Here is a 13146-nt window from a genome sequence, read left to right as displayed (position 1 = left end):
TTTTTCGTCTTTGAAACCAACTTAAAATTCGCTTCCACGCAGAAATGAAGTAAAACGTATTTCGCAGTAAATGAAAAAAAAGATTGACACCTAACTTGGTAGGACTATTTCTGGAACTTCACCGTCCTTTTGTGAGCGTAGCAAGGAACGGGTACCGCAGGACCTTGAAAGCATACGCCGCGTACGTGCTTCACTTAATCGGGCGGCAAACAACGCCGCTTGCTTCTATTTGCGAAATGAGGTTGGCGCAGCAACGTCAACAGAGCTCGCTCACGCTTTATTGGGACTAAGACTCACCAACTCCACGGACACACACACACACACACACACACACACACACACACACACACACTCATTAGACAATTTACTACCCATCACCTAAAACTCCATGCAAAAAATGTGATAATTACAGTATTTGTTCCAGAACTTTCTGTATCAGAAGTACTTTCACACGTGAAATCTAAAATGGTCCCTCTATTATGAGCTTTCCTTCATTAATGAAATAGTTGACAAAAACAATAAATTGCGTGAAATTACCAAAGGCTTCTACAATCACAGATGGTACAATGTTTTGAATATAGGTCCTTAAACTCAGTTTCAGTTGTCAATGGATCTAACGAAGCACAGTGATTTGTTGAGAAAAGGGAAGTGAAATTCACAAATGATTTCTATGACCGTATTTCTTTATGAGAAACAACTACAAAAATTTGTTTTAGGTCCATCATATGTTACTCTGTTTATGGTTGGTTTAGCTGAAGTGTGTTTGATGCCCTGTCACTGGGGAAATTTAAGGCTTACTTAGAAAATCTTTGAAGGAGACATTTGTGTAATCGTAACTATAATCCGTTCTCCATAAGAATAAACCTGTTGTAAACATTGCACTATGTATTCTTCCGCGTTTGCTGGAACCTCCAGCCAAGCTGTCTGGAGTACTGTCAAGTACGATAATAAGGGTACGTTTTTGTGCTGTGCGTTACGGGCACATCGACTTAGCCTGCAGTGACGTGGCCAGCTGCAGTCCACACGTAAAAAAAGACGAGCAGAGGTGCAATACAGCTTCGAATGTCATTTAATTTTTAAGCACAATGAAATAATACACTGCAGATGTCCCACAATACGCTCCTTAGACGACTAGACGTAAACCGCAACACTTTTATCGTTTTTAGCTAACGTCCTATTGTAATTACAAAGAAGAACGACGAAAATTCCTGACTTAACCACAAGGTAATTTTTCTGCCTAATCTGTGTCTAATGTAAGAGAATATTGAAGGATTTCACCATATAGTTACATATTGAAGCCACTGAAAGTATTAGTTACAGTCAGTCGTCTCGTAATCTCTTAGCTCCTTCCTTATCCGAATCCAAGAAACACATTTCAGTTCTGGAAGTGTCACCTGCTACGTTGATAACGAGCCTATCAACAACAGAATCCACGAAGCCAACCAGGTGCAGCATTTTCTCTTCTTCTTTTATGAAGAGCCGTTCTGTATCACGTCAGGGCCCGGCAGTGACCTGTGAAAAAGCTGCGTGCGTTAGTTCCATTACGTCTGGCAGCTTAACAGTCTTGTTGCTTCTCGGGCCAAATCCCGCAGCTTGGCTCCAGATCAGTTCTGTTGGGTTCATATTGTAATGGTACAGTAGAAAATGTGAAAATGCAGTATTTATGATGTGCTCGATGCTGTGAAAATGATTGTTTTTTTTTTTTTTTTTTGTTTCTACGATACTTATCTACCTCTGTGGAATAAAACGATGGACATAGTCCAAATAAAGAGGAATTGGTTTTTCATTTTTGCCTTAAAATTAAATTGTTATGTTTTCGTAATGTAAGCAACTTTTATGAATAGTCTGTCATAAAACATCGGTAATTAAGAATTTTTTTTTTAAATGGAAACATGAATTTTGCTTCCAATATGTAATTAGAAACAAGAAGACGTGCATTATTCATAAAACATGATGATGAGTTTTATAATTACGAGGTGTAAATGAGAAAATTTGATACTAGGAATATTCGAACTCACAAATAACCGCATCGGATTCTCATTTCATTACGCTACCGACTCCGCTACGTGTTCAACATGGAACTGATAATCAAAAAAGTACTTTATAGAAATCTGGAAAAACTTCAAGGTCGATTATCTCCGTAAATTTATGCCTATTTCTAGGCACTTTTTAACCGTGTCCCGTGCACGTGTTTCACTACGGAACAGAAAGCATTAACAGCGCGACAATCAGAGCACAACGCTGCAGAGGCTGTGACTGTACACGACTTTTGAAATAAAAACTATGTAGCTAAAGCATGATTAAGAAAAACGTTGATTTCATTTAACGTAACTTAGTAATAAGATATCTAATACATAAGTAGGACCTACTTCCAAGAGCGTAACAACATCAGTGTACGTGTGCTACGGTTTCTGACCAATTATCGCGTTTGTGTTTGTTTACATCAGGTTTATTCTTATGATGAACGGAATATAGTTGCCTACTAAATGATTGTTTTTATCCTTCTTTCATAGAAACGCCCTCGTGTTTGAAATAAAGCGGTACGGACTCGTAACCTTGTAGAAATGAGAAATAATTTTAAACATGTATCGGACAGTGCCTATTTCCCTCTGTCTTTCAATGATAAGGACGTTCACGAAAATAGTTCACCGCCAGTACAGAATAGAACCACTGCAGCTGAATGTATCACCTAGCTGTAGAGAGCAAGAAGTTGTTCATACCTAACCTTACGTCTAATATATGACTACACAACGTAAATTTCTTCTGTATATGTAAATTTAATTTATGTTAACTTTTAGAGCGTATAAATTTAGCACGCGAGTTTCGCTGTTTGGGCAGCTAAGTAACTGACGATGGCCGAAGTAGAGAGGAGGTAAATGCACACTGCCAACAGCAAGAAAAACATATCTGAAGAAGAAGAAGAAGAAACGTATAAATTTTAAATTTTAGGAAGTCGTTTCTGAAGGTATTTGTCTAGTATGTAGTCTCGTTGTACGGATGTGAAACGTTAACGATAAACAGGTCAAACAACAAGAGAACAGAAGCTTTTTAAACGTGATGCACAGAGGAATGCTTAATATTTCCTATTGGTAATACACACTATACACTATTGTACTTGCGGAAGGCCGACAGCAGTCACGTTACGGACAAAGGTCGAGTTAGACAATGTTTAGTGGGCTGCAGCGTAACTTTCATCCGTGTTCCAAAAATGAAACATGGTATATGACAAATATGGTCTCAAGTTCATATTGTGGAACTTCGACTTGCGCCCACCTCTCAGTTACGGTTTATATCCTTCACAATTTTGAACCGTGTACCTTACAAAGACTCTTGAGCTACATATCTGCATTAGACACGTTCTCGAACGACGCTTACCCTTTGCTTATAAGTACCTGAAAAATTTTGCACATATTAAGAAAGTTCGTGCTAAAGAAGATGGAATATGAATTGGAAAAATGAACACTTTTTTTTGTTAAAAGAAGAGTAAATGCTGGCAAGGTAAGTCAACATGTTTCTGTGAAGAGAATCGTCGTTGGCGAAAGCAAAGCTAGAAAATGGTTCCGTCGTTTGAAATAAGGGTATAATGACGTCGATTCCTCAGGTTCAGGCAGAGCACCCACCTTCAGGGAATACCTTAACTCATAATAATCAACTCGAAAATTACTATATGCGAAGAAATGCTACCAGTAAACCATAGCTCGACATACGTGTACAATGGGAAAAGATGCAAGTTAGATGGGATGGGCACCGGAAGCTTTGATCCAAAATCAACAGGCGAACACGTATCATCACAGAGTTTTCATCACTGAGTTCCTGAGTGGCACGGGCCGGTTTGTCCAACTTGTTACCTGTGATGGAAACTGATACCTTCACCTCAGCGTCAGAGAGGAAGGAACGACTAAGTCCTAAAAAAAAGCAAAGCTCTGCTCAAAAATTACGGTCGTCTACAGACGCTGACAGGCGAACACCGGGGTAAAGAAGGTACTACATGTGATAAATAGTTTCTAAAGAATAGATGCTGACATTTACTGACAACAACTTGGCGCCTTCCTGGCAAAGCTGAAGAGAAACGGCCAAAAGGACTGACTTAAGAACTGCCACAGCTCGATAATGCACGCCACACACCGACAAAAGCTTTATTTGTGGAACGTTCGGCAGCACCATTGTCCAGCGGTTGAGCGCTCCAGCCACTGATGTTTTCCACCCTCTTTACGGTAATCTTCCAATAACAGACATGCTTTTCATATATAGCTCGCCGAGCCGAGTGGTTAGACGCTGGATTCAGAAGGACGGCACATGAGACTTAGGCTTTCCATGGTTCCCACAAATCGATTAAGGCAAACGATGGATGGTTCTTTCGAAAAGAGCACGGACGATTTTCTGTTTATCCTTCCATAATTCGAGGTTGTGATTGTACTGTTTTATTTCCCGCCACCGACGTGGTTATGCAATAGATCAGCAATTTCGAAATAAATACAGCCGTTAGCAATGAGTAAATGCAACCTGTGATGCCGCTGGTCACAGATGACGATAATAATAATAGTAATAATTCATCCATGGATAATCATTCAACTAAAGATACGTGTAAGTATCAACACATACGTCACCGTTGTGGATTTCAAGTAGGCGGATTAGGCTGTTGACAGACAAACTGTTTTGGACACTTTAGAAAATCTCAGGTAGACAGGAAGACTAGAGAAGTAACCTGCCAGGCCCTCAAAGGCACAACATCTCATGTGAAGTTTGTGGGTGAAATGTCTGATCCTTTTGGCTTAACTGTCTAGTCCAGATAGTAAAATGATTTTTACTAGATATTTAAAAGAAGTCACGTGTGAAATTGTCCCATATTTCATTTTTAATGAGGATCTTCTGATATTTTTATCAGAATTTTCCTTCAAATGGGTCTTCTCAAAATATGATATTTGAAGGTCTGTCCTTGATGCTATCTCGCGTATCTTCTCTACGGCTTCCTCACTAGTGTTAGTGAAGATAGCTGAATCGTCAGCAGAAGGTAGGCCCTTCACTTTGATTGTCGCGTGAGCTCGATGTTTATACCCTCGATTTTTTCCCCATTCTCTAATGATTGTCTGACGCAATGTTAAACAGAAGCGGGAGTGGCCATCTCCTTGTCGAACTCGTGTTGCACGGATCTCGCACATATTAAGATAAATTATTCAGTGACTGTCTACGTTTACTGCTACACTGCGTTGAATCATGTAAAATCCATAAACCAGCTTGCGCTGTTTGGAGGATGGCACTCCTGATATAACTATTTTCTCCTTCCCTGTTCCGTTCGCGAATGATGGAGGCAATAATATGTTAGTAGACTCTTCCTCAGAAGTATGTTTTGGGAGTTTCAACCGCAGGCACCTCGTTAATACAGAACGCCACTGGTGTTTGTTAAGCATGCCCATACAGCTCTCGCACCGACTAAACGGTCGCACGACGAGACCTACCGGTATTCGTTGGATCTTATCTTTTTCTCCCTATAATCCTACGTGATAAGCGACCCCGACAATTGAACAATGCTTAAAATTCAGTATTACGTTTTGTAAGCCATTTGTTTTGTGGATGTATAAAATGTTCTTAAGACTCTTTTTGTGAATCTGTCTGGCATCTGCCTTTCCTACAATTTGTTTTATGTGGTTATCCCACTTTAGGTCGCTCCGGACGGTTACTTCCAGGTATTCTACGGTAGATATTGTTCCCAGCGATTTTTCCTCAATAGCGCAGTCGATATGGATACGCGTATCTTTGCCCGTTTTTGGGCAGTAAGTTACATTTCGTTCAGGGTGAACAGCCAGTCGCTATACCAATAATCGGTGCTCTGCAAGTCTTCCTGCGTTTCTCTACGGTCTCCAGGCGTTGCAGCCTTTCTATAAACGACAGCATCGTCTGAGAATAGCCCCATGGAGCTTCCGACGTCATACACTACAGCGTTTATATGGGTGTATACAGGCTGTTTCGGGTAAAGCGTTTTTCTGTATAACTTACAAAGTAACAAGTGAAAGGAATATTTATTTAGATAGTTAGAGGTAAAGTAAAATGTTATTCTTCTGTGAAACTATGAACTTAATTTATTTACTTATTTTCCAGGGAGTTACAGTAACGAGTTATAAATAGAACGTTGTTATTTCTGTCGTGTGGCCGATGTGTGTTTACTAACTGTGTACAAATAAATTTAAATCAAATTTCTAGCAGTTTTAGTTAGGGAGCTAGAAACGTTCCAAGTTTTCGGAGTCAATGCAACATGTCCTACGTAATTGGCTGTGTTCAAATGAATGTTCTTGTGGCATAATGTTCATTTAATTAGGTACATCATGTCGATCGTCACTGGAGATTTCCCATAAATGTGTGATGTGGAATTCTTGGAGATGAAATCATTGATCCACAGTACTTCAGAGTTAATCTGACATTTGACATGTATCCAGCTTTTATCTTCGATAGTTTGTGTGCTCTGAAAATGTCGGTATAGACACTAGAGGCCGTATGTGGATACAGCGCGATGGTCACCCAGCCCCTTCTGCGCGAGATTTTGTGTTAAGAGCTGAATAACGGATTTCCAGGGAGGTGGTTGGGACACCGTGGTCCTCGGGAATAGCCCGATTTAACAACAGTACATTTCTCTTTGTGGTGGCATCTGAGGAATTGTCTGAGCGCCACCGCACTCACGACGACTTCAAACAACGCATCGAGGAAGATGGCCGCTCTGTGACAGCAGTAACTTGACATCTCGTCCGCAGGTCATGTGGAAGACACACAGAATTGTGGATTCAGGAAAATGAGCGCTCGTTTGAACACCTCATTTAAATGAAAATATTGCTACCAGAACATCCATCTGAGCACTGCCAATTATGTATAGCATGTTGCAGCCACCCCTAAAACTTTGATCATTTCTCTCTCCCCAACTAAAATTGATAGAAGTTTAATTTAAAATGAGTTGTATACGGCTTAAATATTAGGGGGAACGGAAAGTAATTTTTTTATTTTAAGTTCAAACATAAATTGATAACAAGTTTTTATTTTTAATCAGTGTTGTAATCACCCTCGTTATCAATAGCCTTCTCCCATCTAGCGCGCAAATTGTCAATGCCGGATCGATATAACCAGTTGGTTTTGGAACAGAATGTCTGGAAATGGCATTTTTGACATCATCCACATTTTCACATTTTTTCCACTTAAAAAAGTCCTGTAACGATCGGAATAAATGGAAATCCGATCACGCAGTAACGGGCACGTTTGGTGGGTGTGGCAGTATCTCCCAGCTCAGTTCATTAATTTTTTTCCAGGATTCGTCTTTCGCAGTGCGGTCTTGCATTATCGTGTTGCAGAATGATACCTTTTGCGTTGACAAGCGCTGGGCACTTTTCAATTAAAGATTGATGTACTCGACCCTAATGTTCACAGAAAAGATCTGCATTCACTGTTTGTCCATGGTGCAGCAATTCAAAATGAACGACCTCGCGATTACTCAACAAAACACGAAAAAACGCCTTTTTGAGGTGTAAACCAGGCTTAGCTGTACTGCGTGGCGTTTCATTCGGAGAGACCCACTGCCGTTTTGAATTATTATAGAGGCCCCATCTTTCATTTTCAGTGATCAAGCGATCAAAAAACGCTTCTGTGTTTTACCGCTGTAGCTACAAGTTGAATGTAGTGGATCGGTTAGCTTTGTTTGTCTTTAGTAATTTGCTGCAAATGTTCTTGGTAAGTCTACCAAGGTTGGTTAGGACTGTTTGGCAGTTCCTCTATTGGCTGACACGGATTTAATCCCAGTTCAACCCTTAGTATGTCATTGTCTAAAGTTCTTGGTCTTCCCAATCAATAATAACCAGAAAGAACCTAATTACCGGATTTCAACTTAGAAAGCCACTTGCGGCATTTACGAGCGTCTAATGCACTTGGATAAACATCGCAAATGCTTTTGGTAGCAAGTGTTGCATTACCACCCTTTGTGAACTCAAAAAGCATACGTGGTGCCTGGTATATAGCTCTTCTACTGTTTCACTGGCCATTTCACCATAAGCTAAAAAAATTAAAATTTAGTTATTTACAAGTAGATTAATCACTCCAACCTTAAAATATCTTTGGTACGACTTTGAAGTACACAGTGAGCTGATAAATGGCAAACGAATGTCGACATGCGCAGAAAAGATATCACTTTCCGGTCCCCCTGGTACATCAGCTACATCTACATCTACATCTATATATACATGGATACTCAGAAAATCACATTTAAGTGCCTGGCAGAGGGTTCATCGCACCACCTTCACAATAATTCTCTATCTCTATTATTCCAGTCTCGTACAGCGCGCGGAAAAAACGAACACCTATATCTTCCGGTACGAGCTCTGATTTCCTCTATTTTATTGTGATGATCGTTTCCCCCTATGTAGGTCGACGTCAACAACATATTTTCGCATTCGGAGGAGACAATTAGTTATTGAAACGTCGCGAGAAGATTCTGCCGTAACGAAAAACTCCTTTTTTTTAATGATGCCGATCCCAAACCCTGTATCATTTCAGTGACACTCTCTCCCTATTTCGCGATAATACAAAACATGATTCTCTTCTTTGAACTTTCTCGATGTACTCCGTCAATCCTGTCTGAAAAAATAATGTTCTACACTGAAGAGCCTAAGAAACTGATATACCTGCTCTAATATCGTGCAGGGCCCCCGCGATCGCGCATAAGTGACGCAACACGACATGGCATGGACTCGACTAATGTCTGAAGTAGTGCTGGATGGAATTCACACCATGAATCCTGCAGGGCTGTCCATAAATCCGTAAGAGTGTTAGGGGGTGGAGATATCTTCTGAACAGCACGTTGCAAGGCATTCCAGGTATGCTCAATAATGTTCGTGTCTGGAGAGTTTGATAGCCAGCGGCAGTTTTTAAACTCAGAAGAGTGTTCCTGGAGCCACTCTGTAGCAATTCCGGATGTGTAGGGTGTCGCACTCTCCTGCTGGAATTGCCTAAGTCCGTCGAAATGCATAATGTACATGAGTGGATGCAGGTGATCAGACAGGAATTCTTACGTACGTGTCGTCTGTCAAAGTCGTATCAGCAATCCCAATCACTCCAGCTACACACGCCCCTCGCCATTACAGAGCCTCCACCAGTTTGAACCGTCTCCTGCTAACATGCAGAGTCCATGGGTTCATGAGGTTGTCTCCATACCAGTACACGTCTATCCTCCCTATACAATTTGAAACGATACTCGTCCGATCAGGCAACATATTTCCAGTCATCACCAGTCCAGTGTCGGTGTTGACGGACCCAGGCGAGGCGTAAAGCTTTGTGTCGTGCAGTCGTCAAGGCTACACGAGTGGGCCTTCGGCTCCGAAAACCCATATCGATGCGTTTTGTTGAGTGGTTCCACGCTGACCCTTGCTGATGGCCAAGCATTAAAATCCGCAGCAATTTGCAGAAGGGCTGCACTTCTGTCGCGCTGAACGATTCTCTTCAGTCGTCGTTGATTCCGTTCTTGCAGCATCTTTTTCCGGCCGCAGCGATGTCGGAGATTTGATGTTTTACCGGATTCCTGATATTCACGGTACGCTCGTGAAGTGGTCGCATGGAAAAATCCCCATTTCACCGCTACCTCGGAGATGCTGTGTCGCATCGCTCGCGCTGACTACAACACCACGTTCAGTTCACTTAAATGTTGAAAACCTGCGATTGTAACAGCAGTAACCGATCTAACAACTTATCCAGCACTTCTTGTCTTATATAGGCGTAGCCGACCGCAGCGCCGTATTTTGCCTGTTTACGTATCTCTGTATTTGAATACGTTGCCTATGCCAGTTTCTTAGGCGCTTCAGTGTATTTAAGAAAATTATAACTCGTTGTTGTACTTCTTCTAAAAGTAACTACACAAACTATGTTCATAACTCTACAGAAAGAGTAACGTTTCTTACGTTTACATAGCAAAATAAATATTCCTGTAACCCTGTATATAATAAACAGTAACGGATCTATAACACTTCCTTGATGTACTCCCGAAATTGCAGTTACATCAGCGGGGCCTTTCGTCCCATTTAGAAAATGTTGAGTCCAATGGGCTAGAAACAATGCTCTGAATCGTGACCGCCAGAAATTGCGTTCGCAAGCAGTAGTGGCGGCTACCCGTACACGTACCTTGTAGATACGGTCCTGCGGCAGGTGAAGAGAGTGCTGGTACTGCAGGCGCGAGAGCCGGCTCTCCTTAGCCGCAGGCGCGGGCTGCACGGCGAGCACACTGCGTGCTGTCCGAGGGGACCCTCCGTACGAAAGCAGCGGCCGCTGTTCCTCTCGCAGATTATGTCCGTTCTGCAGGCTCCATTCCCGCACTTCGGTCCTGACCTGGCGGAAATTCGCCGTCTGCCCCGACCGCACACTCAAGTTGATGCTGGTGACGTAGCGTTCATCCATGGTGCTTAAGAATCGGCGGTGTATAGGTGTGGAGCGCACGCAATCGCGTCCACGTATGAGGAGCGAGTGGCGCGCGGCATGACATGCGGCACACCGCGATGGTTTATCTAATCTGCGACGAGCGGCGGCGAGGAAGTTCCGCCGGCTGCGCGCTATTTTGTTCCACAACCGGGATCGCAGTTGTAAACACGAGGCTTTTCGCGATGTGTCACCCACACATGGAATGGTCTCAGCGGTTGTCTCGTTCAGTCACAAAGAAATGTTATTTAGTTATTTGGCAAGTAATACTCTTGATTGAAATTTCTCGCGCTGAGAAATAGCGGCCAAATCGCATAAATACTAATTTATTTTCGACATCTGGTTTCTACAGGTTTTGCTGTCTCTGGGAGTACCCATTAGGAGTGATTTAAAATGTAATGATCATATAAAGTTGATCGTCGGTAAAGCAGATGCCAGACTGAGATTCATTGGAAGAATCCTAAGGAAATGCAATCCGAAAACAAAGGAAGTAGGTTACAGTACGCTTGTTCGCATCCGTACCAGACAGGGTTGATAGAAGAGATAGAGAAGATCCAACGGAGAGCAGCGCGCTTCGTTACAGGATCATTTAGTAATCGCGAAAGCGTTACGGAGACGATAGATAAACTCCAGTGGAAGACTCTGCAGGAGAGACGCTCAGTAGCTCGGTACGGGCTTTTGTTAAAGTTTCGAGAACATACCTTCACCGAAGAGTCAAGCAGTATATTGCTCCCTCCTACGTATATCTCGCGAAGAGACCATGAGGATAAAATCAGAGAGATTAGAGCCCACACAGAAGCATACCGACAATCCTTCTTTCCACGAACAATACGAGACTGGAATAGAAGGGAGAACCGATAGAGGTACTCGGGGTACCCTCCGCCACACACCGTCAGGTGGCTTGCGGAGTATGGCTGTAGATGTAGATCTTCTCGTCGTCAAAAATTATTGTTATAAGCCGGCTGCTGTGGCCGAGCGGTTCTAGGCGCTTCAGTCCGGAACCGCGCTCCTGCTATGGTCGCAGGTTCGAATCCTGCCTCGCGCATGGATGTGTGCGATGTCCTTAGGTTAGTTAGGTTTAAGTAGTTGTACGTCTAGGGGACTGATGACCTCAAATGTGCTTAGAACCATTTGAACCATTTTATTGTTACAAAACGTGTTCATCATTGTGAGCTGGAACTTCATGTCAAATTGTCATATTATTGGATAAAATGTAAATGTTTGCATACTGTCCTACATTTTATCCACTGATATGCGACTTGAAGGCGGAAGAATCAGCAATGATCAACGACATGAGGATGCAGAAGGCAATGGAAACCACTGCATTAAAGACATGTAACGTGTATCCACAGGACATGTGGCCTGTAATTGAAGAAGTGTCATGATGATCTCTCCACTGGCAAAAGATTCCGGAATAGTCCCCCATTCGGATCTCCGGGAGGGGACTGCCAAGGGGGAGGTTACCATGAGAAAGAGATTGAATAATCAACGAAAAGATAACGTTCTACGAGTCGGGGCGTGGAATGTCAGAAGCTTGAACCTGGTAGGGAAACTAGAAAATCTGAAAAGGGAAATGCAAAGGCTCAATCTAGATATAGTAGGGGTCAGTGAAGTGAAGTGGAAGGAAGACAAGGATTTCTGGTCAGATGAGTATCGGGTAATATCAACAGCAGCAGAAAATGGGATAACAGGTGTAGGATTCGTTATGAATAGGAAGGTAGGGCAGAAGGTGTGTTACTGTGAACAGTTCAGTGACCGGGTTGTTCTAATCCGAATCGACAGCAGACCAACACCGACAACGATAGTTCAGGTATACATGCCGACGTCGCAAGCTGAAGATGAAAAGATAGAGAAAGTGTATGAGGATATAGAAAGGGTAACGCAGTATGTAAAGGGGGACGAAAATCTAAGTCATGGGCGACTGGAATGCAGTTGTAGGGGAAAGAGTAGAAAAAAGGTTACAGGAGAATATGGGCTTGGGACAAGGAATGAAAGAGGAGAAAGACTAATTGAGTTCTGTAACAAGTTTCAGCTGGAAATAGCGAATACCCCGTTCAAGAATCACAAGAGGAGGAGGTGTACTTGGAAAAGGCCGGGAGATACGGGAAGATTTCAATTAGATTACATCATGGTCAGACAGAGATTCCGAAATCAGATACTGGATTGTAAGGCGTACCCAGGAGCAGGTATAGACTCAGATCACAATATAGTAGTGATGAAGAGTAGGCTGAAGTTCAAGACATTAGTCAGGAAGAATCAATACGCAAAGAAGTGGGATACGGAAGTACTAAGGAATGACGAGATACGTTTGAAGTTCTCTAACGCTATAGATACAGCATTAAGGAATAGCGCAGTAGGCAGTACAGTTGAAAAGGAATGGACATCTCTAAAAAGGGCCATCACAGAAGTTGGGAAGGAAAACATAGGTACAAAGAAGGTAGCTGCGAAGAAACCATGGGTAACAGAAGAATTACTTCAGTTGATTGATGAAAGGAGGAAGTACAAACATGTTCTGGGAAAATCAGGAATACAGAAATACAAGTCGCTGAGGAATGAAATAAATAGGAAGTGCATGGAAGCTAAGAAGAAATGGCTGCAGGAAAAATGTGAAGACATCGAAAAAGATATGATTGTCGGAAGGACAGACTCAGCATACAGGAAAGTCAAAACAACCTTTGGTGACATTAAAAGCAACTGTGGTAACATTAAGAG

At 42.3% G+C, this 13146-nt stretch overlaps 1 protein-coding gene across 2 annotated transcripts in view; it reads right to left on the bottom strand.

Annotated features, from left to right (window-relative positions):
• LOC126258863 (calpain-A-like) overlaps window positions 1–10503 on the bottom strand; it is a 247708-nt gene extending 237205 nt beyond the window's left edge. The window contains exon 1 of one of the 2 annotated variants that reach the window (XM_049955676.1): window positions 10144–10503. In XM_049955676.1, coding sequence (XP_049811633.1) covers window positions 10144–10416 — 273 coding nt within the window. In that variant the 5' untranslated portion in view covers window positions 10417–10503. The remainder of the gene's footprint in view (window positions 1–10143) is intronic. The other variant, XM_049955677.1, reaches the window with a different exon arrangement.
• Between the last annotated feature and the right edge of the window lie 2643 nt (window positions 10504–13146).

The sequence above is a fragment of the Schistocerca nitens genome, chromosome 1, assembly GCF_023898315.1.
Source record: "Schistocerca nitens isolate TAMUIC-IGC-003100 chromosome 1, iqSchNite1.1, whole genome shotgun sequence".
NCBI classification, from domain to species: Eukaryota; Metazoa; Arthropoda; class Insecta; order Orthoptera; family Acrididae; genus Schistocerca; species Schistocerca nitens.
This window is presented reverse-complemented; position numbering and strand designations above follow the sequence as displayed.